The 9,250-nt window shown below is 54.4% G+C and overlaps 2 protein-coding genes across 3 annotated transcripts in view; both read left to right on the plus strand.

Annotated features, from left to right (window-relative positions):
• LOC308507402 (store-operated calcium entry regulator STIMATE) overlaps positions 1 to 5,160 on the plus strand; it is a 50,875-nt gene extending 45,715 nt beyond the window's left edge. For both annotated transcript variants that reach the window (XM_081072313.1, XM_081072315.1), the window contains exon 8: positions 1,494 to 5,160. In XM_081072313.1, the coding sequence (XP_080928439.1) occupies positions 1,494 to 1,610 (117 nt within the window). In that variant the 3' untranslated portion in view covers positions 1,611 to 5,160. The remainder of the gene's footprint in view (positions 1 to 1,493) is intronic.
• Positions 5,161 to 6,786: 1,626 nt separating this feature from the next.
• Positions 6,787 to 8,501, plus strand: MUSTN1 (musculoskeletal, embryonic nuclear protein 1). The gene is made up of 3 exons (XM_081072316.1): positions 6,787 to 6,918; positions 7,936 to 8,068; positions 8,271 to 8,501. Exons 1-3 carry the CDS (start codon positions 6,910 to 6,912, stop codon positions 8,375 to 8,377), a joined length of 249 nt encoding a protein of 82 aa, XP_080928442.1. The 5' UTR covers positions 6,787 to 6,909; the 3' UTR covers positions 8,378 to 8,501.
• The last annotated feature ends 749 nt before the right edge of the window (positions 8,502 to 9,250 follow it).

The raw sequence follows: 9,250 nt of genomic DNA on the forward strand, positions 1-9,250 counted from the left end.
AGCAAGGGAAATGTTGGCCGAACCAGCTGGGAACTTCTGCAGTGGAGGGTTAACCAGACCATCAGGGGAAACCTATTCTCTTACTTTCAAGTTTCCTAAGTTAAAGCTTTGGACTTGAGGGAGATTGCTGGTCATAAATGGGCATGGAGGCCAGATTGTGTGTCCCAGGCAGCCAGCAGTACTCACGTCACACCTCTGCGTGCTGCAGGTGAGGCGGAGCCGCCTTCTGAGAGCCCTTGTTTAGCCCCCGCGATGTGCTGAGCCCTGCGCTGCACAGGGGCTACAGAAACGGCTGAGTGTCTTCCCCAAGAGGCCTTCAGACTTGTGGGTGAGGTGAAGGCGAATGCCTGCAGCTCCTCATGACAGTCTGCTCTAAGTTCAGAGATTGAGTCGTTATCAGAAGCCTCCGAGGACGCTGGGACAGGCTCTAACTTCTGGGGCATCTGGAGGGTGGTTTGAAAGCTGAGGAGATGGCAGGATAGAGGGTGAGCCCTGGAATCTGGCACTGGCTGTTGTGTTGTGAGAGCTCGGTGAACATTAGGTGGATGACAAACAATGTTACAGGCACAAGCAGCCACTCATGGGCAGTTGTGGTCACGTGGTTTGGCGTTTGGGTAATCCTGTGAAATTCATTATGGCCAGATCAGCATGTCTTCCAGAGGACAGGAGGGAATGATAAGAAATAAGCTAGAAGCAAAAGTCTGAGTTACATGGGCAAAGTGCTGAGGAACTGGGACGTGTTTATACAAGTGGTAGAGAGCCAGAGAGAGTGTTTGATCAGGGAGCCGAGATTGGAGGCAAGAAGCCCTGCAAGGGAGTGGTCCAGGGAGTGGTGGAGAGGCTGCCCTGATCTGGAGTAGAATGAGTTTCCCCTGCACGGATGCCTTTTGGGCCTCTCCATCCGGACCGGGGCTGTCCAGTCCTGCCCTGGTTCTCAGAGGTCTGAGGAGCCGAGCAGGTGGGCAGCGAATGAGTGTGGATGCCCCAGGTGCCCTGACTGCATGGCCAAGTCGTTCCAGGGGCTCACAAAAGCAAGGGACTCCCATTTCTCTTCAGAAGTTACAAAGTTGGTTCAAAACTGTGAAATCCCTCTGCATTGTGTGTGCCCTACAGATGTTTTCTTTTCCTTTTGAAAGGGACTTTTCATTTGCTGTATTTGAGGCAGTTTCAAGGGCCTGGCACTCCATTTGTTAAGATTGGTCTTTTCTGCCAGGATGACCTTAGGCCGCAGGTCCCTGCTGAGTCTGCTCTGACTGGGATTCCGTCCCAGCTCGAGGTTGGGTGGAGAAGTGGGAGCATTAGCAGAGGGGAGGGCATGTTGACTCAGCGCTGGTTTCAGGAGCCCCTGGATAGGGTCTGGGGTGGACCAGCTTGTGTCATCCTGTAAAGGGGGCTGCCCCGTCGCACTACTAAGGGAAGATGAGAGTTCAGGCCTCCTGGAGGCGCTGGCACCGCTGGTGGTGACTCAAGGCCACACCTCTCCACTGCCTCAGATCCTGATCTCGGCCGATGACGAGATGGAGGAGTCCGACGTGGAGGAGGACCTCCATAGACTGACCCCCCTGAAGCCTGTGAACAAGAAGAAGCACCGATTTGGGCTGCCTGTGTGACATTCCCGTGCCGGGTCAGGTGTGGGGCCCAGCCTGCTGCTGCATCAGCAGACGGTTGCTCTGCCGCATCATTCCTTCCCTCCTCTCTCTGCCCCTCCTCTTCTACCTCCATCCTCTTGCTGTCTCTGTCCACTCCCAGACTCCTGGGACTTGAGAGAGGCAGGACGAGCCAGCGCCGAGGGAGCCGTGGCAGTTGGAGGTCCCCACTCAGTTGCACTACAAACACTGACCAAATATGCAAGCAAGGCGTTTGTTTGTTTCTTGTTGTCCCGATGGCGTTGTGAGGGGCCCAGAAGCCCTATCCTGTGTCTGGCTGGGTGGCATTGAGGAAAACACTCTTGCACACCCAAACTGTGGGTAGAGCCTTTCCCCAAAGCTTGGAGAGTGAAGACATAACATGTTTGGGGCTAAAAGTCACTCATTGATGAAGTTGGAACTGCAATGCTTTCTTACTCGAAATGGCTTTTATAACTATTGATTTCTAAAGCCAGTTTTATGAGCTGTCACAGTGTTAATGTTTTATGAGTATGTGTTAATTTCCTATGGGACTAATGGGCAAAACATAGATTTTTAAGTCTTCCGTATGTCGTTGACTTTTATATTTTTAAGTTATATTTTCATACTGTTGTATTTAAAAACTTTTTAATCCCCAAAGAAATGGGTTTATTTGCCTTTCGTGGGATGTGAACTGGTGGGAGGAAAAAGTCAGGATTTTTTTATTTGGAATGGTTAGTGAACCCAGTAGGAAGGGAGATGGGCCTTTATGTGAAATCCACAAACCCAGTGGTTCTGTAAAGGTCAGGCCTGAGCAGGAGGCAGCTGGTCCAAACGTGGATCCCGGGCCCCAGTGCAGGCCTAGGGCCCACCAGCTCCTGGCATTACTGCTGGCAGTTTAGAGGTCTTAGTTACATGTAACCAAGAAAGGAGGCTAAGAGGTCTTTGTGTTCCGAGACACGGAGACTGTGAGGCCGCTCCTGTTTGTTCCCTGCCTCTCTGCAGAGCTTCCGTATTTGAAGTTTAAAATGTCATCTCAGCCTCCTGCCTCTCCCATTGGTGCAGCCTTCAGAACCAGCCTCTGGACCCAGCTCCAGGTCAGGATGTCCCAGGCCTGTTATCTCATCCACTTATTTTGCACAAGAGTCTGGAGAATGCGTGCCTGACCAAATGATCCTGTTTTTCATGTACTGTGGGGTGCCTGGGGTGAGACGGGTCAAGGTGAGAGAGCTCGCTCTCTGTATCCACAGGCAGGACGAGGTGTTTCTAAGCGGTGTCCCCTCCTTGGGGAGTGGCACCCATGCAGTCTGGGCACAGGCTACTATAGCTTTGGGAATTTGCTGACTCGCATTGGAATGGGTTGACCTGGGTACTTGCCCTGCTGTGGCAGCAGCAAGGGGGGCAGCCCAGTGTTTTGTCATAGCCAGAAGCAGCCATAGAACGTTAGGAACAGAATAGCACACTGCTAAGGTGTGAACTGGAAGTGAGTGAGGGGTGGAAGGGAGGTCACACCACCCAGAATCTTCTTTTCAGTCTTACAGAAAAACATGTTTCACTTAAGCAGATTGGGTCTGAATTGTGGTATGTGAGCCAAACTGTTAAACCAGGCTTCCTCACATAGCCCCCTGGGACATGGGGGACAAGCCTTGGGGAGGCCTTCTCAGCCCATCTTCTCTAGGAGTCCAGAAGCCAGAGAACTGAGAGGAGCCAGGACCTATAACTATAGTAAGAGGCAGTTCTGCCAGTGTGGGCATCTATGGGCGATGCCTGTGTAAGATTGGAGTCTTATCTCCATGCTCACATCCCTTCTGCTCTCATTTCAGGCCCCTCCCCCAGCCCCATCACCTCTTAGCTGTGTTAGTGGGTGTCTCCCCATTAGAGAACCAGCATTTGGGAAGACCAGGACTGACGTCATTCTGTTAGACATCACCCCCTCGTGGCATCGCTGACTCTCCTTAATTTTCCCTCCTGTTTCAGTTTGATTTGAACAACCTCTGCCCACAGCTGTTTCCTGTACCTTCCTGAGCTCAGAATCAGAGCTTCACTTTCAGTCTTGAACTCCTGATGTTTGCACACTGGGGATAGGGAGTGGAGGAGCCATAGTCTGTGACAGATGGACACTGGGTTACATAGATCTTAGGTGATCTGCTCATCTCGAGGCTTATCCCGGCCCCTACTGGGCAGTGCATTTGGAGGACAGAGGTAGCGAGAAAGTGGTGGTTTCTCCCTGTATCCTGATTTTCAGTAAGGGCTTCAGTCTCTGAGCTACAGCTGTGTAGCTGGCTAACTAGGCGATGGTATCTGACCATAGGGAGCCTTGCATTCTGTGGGCCTGGACAGCGTAGCCCCACGTGTTTGGCCTTACCATCGTCCCGTGTACATGCACTCACACATGTGCGCATGCTTTGTATTCGCTGTGGAACACTGTTCCGAGAGAATGGATGCAGAGAGCTGTGTCAGGGCTTGCTCCCGAGCTGTCCTCCCTCCCCAGGCGAATTCCCTCACCACCTGCTCCAAGGTGCCTTACAAGGTGCAGCTCTTCACTCAGCTCTATGGCAAGTATCACTGTGCTTGAGAAACCATGGGACACAGATGGATTTTATGCACTGTCCATCTCATTTGTATAAATCTGAACCTTGGCCAAGTCACTCGTGATGAAAACTTGTAAGTCAAGGTCATGAACAAGTTTCTTGTAACTAATGGAAATAACCCGATGAGGTATAACTGTCATATCTGAATGGAAGAGATCTCCGTGGCCCTTATTTTCTTTTGCTGTCAGTGGGATGTTGACAATAGCAAGGAAGGATGCTGGTGAGATCCTGGGTAGCAGTGGACTTCTTGGTCCACTCAGCCCGAGGACCTACGAGATGAAGGTCTGTGGTCCATCAGTTAGCCCTTGGGCACACTGGTGGCCTCCTGCCTCCAGCTTTAACTTGTGCCCCTTCCTGGCAGCAAGAAGTCCTGGGTTAATGTTGACCTGTCATGCCTCTGAAGGGAAATCCAAGCTGTATCTTCCCCCAGGCGGTGTAGGCCTATAGGCAGCCACCCAGAGTCCGTCTCAAGGGGCAGCATCTGGTTGGCAGCCTGTTCTGCCCTGAAGACTGCAGTTCACTGGCCTTTTCTAGCCCAGCCAACATAGGTGGCACTGGGAGCTTCCCATGGGCCAGAGCACGTACCTGTGGGTGCAGGGCTGGCTCTAGGAGTTTCACAGACTTCCAACTAGGAGGGGAGAGCGCTCTGTTTTACCCTGTGAAACTGGTAGCTCTGAAGGGCTTTGCTCTCGGTAAGGGACTTTTGGTCCAACTGTTGTCAGCTCCTAGGGTTCCTGGGTGGGTGGGTGAATTGGTTTAATTTGATTTCTCTTTTCATGAAGTTTGTTGGAAGTCAGACCTATGTGAGCAAACTGTGGCCTGCTTCCACTGTCTGCCTCGTGGGGGTGTTTAATGGGTGGCGTTACAATTCACAGAAACACATTCTTGAAATGAAAGGGAAGACGATGTACTTACATTGTAAAATGGTTTACAATAAAGTTTGACATCTTATTACGGTTTTTTTTAAAAAAAAGAAACCATCACTTTGTGGTTGTTGGCTGTGTATTCTCTGGAGTTGAAACAGCTTACTGGGGTCAAGAAAATTTCCCCAGTGAGTTGAAAGGTTCTCCCTGGGAAACAGTGAGAATGAACCTTACATCGCCTCATAGGAGATGCAGGAACCAAAATTTGCTGAGGAAAAATACCAAACATACTCTTGACATTTCCACTTCCCTGCTCATGTGAGTAAAAGCTTCTCTGCCTCCCCTGAGGAGCGAGTGGTGCTGGGAGATGCAGTGGTGCCGTGATCACTGAACATACGCAGCCTTGCCCCTGAGGCCACAGGATGGAAGGCACGTGCCTCCCTGGGCAGAGCCGGCTGTGGGGGCAATGCCGAAGTGCTCACCCAGGGAGCTGGGCTCTCAAGCCGGGCCTGCCCTCCCTGCCTCTGGCCCCTATTCGGAGTCCTGGGTTTATGCCCATGGCTGTCGGAGGCATTCCTCATGTCAGCACTTGTCTCAGATGGAGCCTGGCAGTCCTCGCATTGGCCTCCTGGGGTCAGGACCAGGTGTTGGGGGGGTTGGGGGGGGCTGAGGTATGACAGCAGTGGAGTGGCACTCAGGATAAACAAATGTCAGTGCCCGGTTAGGTTCCATCTGCCTGGGGCCTTCAGGCATAAAAATCATCTCCATCACACACTGACAAGGAGCTTGGGTGTGTCTGACCCAGTGGGGAAGCCCTGGTGTCCATCCACGTCCACTCCCCACACCCAGCCCAGGCTTAGCGTCCTGCCATGTGCCCCGGGGGTCTTCCCTTCAAGGATGGGGGTATTAGGAGCTAGCAGAGGAGAACGAAGTGACCTTCAGGGGAGCCCTTGGGCCTGTCTCTCCCTCGCAGCTCAATACCTGGAATGGGCTTCCCTCTCGCCTACCCTCTTTCATCAGTCCGCATGTCCTCAGGCCAGGTGCCCTTCGAACCTCCTCTCACTCCCAGGCTCAGTGCATTTCCTGCCCTCAGCTCACCCTTACCACAAAGCATGATTTCCTCCTGGTCCTTCCTGAGTGCTTTACCCGCCTTTGTCGTCCCTTTGCTAAACATGCCTGGAAGCCGGACAAAGGATGGGGGCCATGAACAGGACCACAGATGCAGAGTTCCCGGCTTCCCCTGGCCGAGTCCACCTGTGCTGAGTCCACTGTGAGGGCCCAGTGAGTGCTCAGTGAGCAGAGCTCCTGAGAGGCAGACGCGGGAAGCATCCTCCCAGCTGCCGTGCAGGGAGGGAAAGTCTCCTCTGGAATCCAGGGAAGGCTAGAGAGGAAGAAAACAAGCTCAAAGAGGTCCAGCCTGCTCAAGCCCTCCCTTCCTCAGGGACACCCCACACTGGGATGGATTGTCGCAGACGGACAGCTCCTGCTGCCACACATTCCAGGCCCTACATTCATAAACATAAACGTCACTGCCAGTCACAGCACCTCCCGCTGGAAAACAGAGCAGCTGTTCCCGAGGGTACAGGGTCTCCCCAGCTGTCTGCTGTCAGCAGGCTGCAGCCTCCCAGGCAGCCGTGCTCAGTGCGCCCCTCTCATCTCTGAGAATACACTCTGAAGCCAGTGGCTGTGTGGTCCTGAATCATCAGGGAGCCTGTCGGAGCAGGGGGAGTGACTTCCCAGCACAGGCAAGCGGACTATATAAGTTCCAGAGGGCTGGGCACTGCTCACATCTCTCCCACAGTTACTGCCTGCCAGAGAGGCCTTCAGAGCAGCCCTCGCACAGCACCCACCATGTCCCAGGTAGGAGGGCCCAGCACAGGCAGGTCGGTGCAGTGGGTGTGGGGGCTGGGAGGGTGGGGAACTGGACACTCATCCCCGGCAGCTGGGTCTTGCGCTGAGTTCTAGGCATAAACACAGGAAGCTCTGTAGCCCCTGGGAGGCTGGGGCTCAGGTAGGAGAGCTCCTGGCCCAGTTTATCCTGAGAGAATCCCTGTTTGGCTAGTTTGGTGGTATGCCATGGGTAGAAGGGATAGGAAACTGTGTGGTCCTTCCAGATCTCTGTGTGTGCCTTTGTGTGTGAGGAAGCTGTATGACTTGGTGTGTGCAGTTGTGCATGTTGGTGGGTGTTGGGTGGATGTACACACGTGAGGCTGAATCGGTTGGTGTACAACTCGATGGCCGGGTATCTGTACAGAGGTGCAGTGTGCTGCTTCGTGGACCAGGGAGTCCTTGTGCCTGCCCCCAGGGCTGAGGGAAGGGGACGCCTCAGACTCGAGGGCAACTGGGATTGAGGGGTGAGTAGGCACTGAGTCTGGGTATCCCGGCCCTGGGGGGACAGACAGACCAGCCTGCTAAGCAGACGGTTGTCTTTGCTGCCTGCTCCACGGTGGGTGCTGACTTTAGCCTGACATCATGGGCAATTTGATTCCTCTAGCCCAGTCCCACCCCAAACGCACAAGGCAAATACTGGCAATTTGGGGGGACAGTGGCAATCCTTAAGGGAACCCCTGCCACCTGGTGAGCAGGTCTTAGAATTCACCAAAAGCCTTGGAATCCAGCTTTAAAGCCATTCCCTTTCCCCTCTGTCCATTGTGCCCAGGCCTGAGCTTGGCCAGGCAGGCAGATGGTGTGAGGCCTCCAGAGAAGGGCAGAGAAACTCAAAGTGGGGCCCAGGGGGAAGGCGGGCAGATGCAGTATAGATGGAAAGGCTTGCTGGAAGAGGAATGGGCCTTGAATTGGCTTGAGTTCAGGGAGCAAGAGAGAGGGGTCTCAGCCTCCAGGCCTCAGGTTGTAAGATGAGAGTCTGGGCTCTCCAAGGCTGGTGTTCAGGAAGCCCCCATCAAGAAGAAGCGCCCCCCTGTGAAGGAGGAGGATTTGAAGGGGGCCCGAGGGAACCTGAGCAAGAACCAGGAGATCAAGTCCAAGACGTACCAGGTCATGCGGGAGTGTGGTGAGTATTTTGGGGGTGATGGGGGTGGGCGGTGCACACGTGTCAATAGGAGCGGGTGCTGCATGGGGGGTCCCATGGGTCCTTTCTAAGAGTCTAGAGCTCCCGGGCTCGGGCTCGGGATTGCTCTGCACAAAAAGAGCCTTTCCTCCTTGGGAAGCCGGGCGGAGCCCCTGAGCACACCTCCTCCCCATCCTCTCCACAGAACAAGCTGGCACCACCGCCCCGTCTGTGTTCAGCCGGACCCGGACTGGCACTGAGACCGTCTTTGACAAGCCCAAAGCCGATCCCGCCAAGAGTGTCTTTGGCTGAGAAGTGCACGCCGCTCCCCTCGCCACGGCCGACACCGACGCAGGAGTCTTTCCCAAGAACTGTTTTATGCCTGAACTCACCCGCTTACCTGTCACCCCTGGGACTGCCACCCCTGCCCCACTGCCCTGGCCCCTCAGCCCAGGGACTCTGCACCAAAACCTGGGAAGCACCAATAAAGAGGACGCCCAAGTGGCCGCAGCATTTGGAGGGTGTTGGTTGGTCACTGGTCATGACCCCTATGTGGAGGGCAGGGGAGGGCAGGTTGGAGTGTGGCACATGTTCTGTACCCTTCATGGCTTTTGGAGGATAATGCACATACTGTATGGCCACTGCTGCATACTAGACGGAGCCTTGGACGTGGAGACCTGGCACTGACGCTCTGTGTGACTTCAGACCACTTCTCCTCTTCTATAGCTCAGTTCCTCCTTGGGTATGACAAGGGAGGTGGGCGGGAGCCTGCTGCATAAAGCAGGCCACAGTGACACTGCTCAGAGAAAAGCACGTGGGGGCATAGGGCTCTCCCTCCCCCTGCCTTCTGCAGAAGTCATCAGGATGCGTCCTAGGATGCCAAGGCTCTGCCGGAGCCAGGGATCTCACAGCCCCTCCCCTCCCCCACCCCGTGTTTGTACTGCCTCCTTGCCATCTTGTATCCCTCGATTGACGCTCCTTCTGGCCAGTCGCAGTGTGTTTCCCGAGCTCAGGGTGAATGTCCCCATTGCCACTCCCACAGCTCCCCCTGAGTCACGGAAACACCGGGTGCTCGGCTCATGTGAGATCTTACTTTTTCAGGCCTCACTGTCCCCTGTGTGCATACAGCTGTCAGCCTCTGGGGACTACAGAGGCCTGTCCAGCTGTGACAGCAAGACCACAGTG

Source organism: Rhinolophus hipposideros, assembly GCF_964194185.1.
Source record: "Rhinolophus hipposideros genome assembly, chromosome: 14".
Taxonomy (NCBI): Eukaryota; Metazoa; Chordata; class Mammalia; order Chiroptera; family Rhinolophidae; genus Rhinolophus; species Rhinolophus hipposideros.

Bases quoted from the DNA above. Each gene is read 5' to 3' on its own strand.
- MUSTN1 (XM_081072316.1), top strand. The intron at 8,069-8,270 runs GTGAGTATTTTG...TCCTCTCCACAG, and splicing joins CCAGGTCATGCGGGAGTGTG to AACAAGCTGGCACCACCGCC.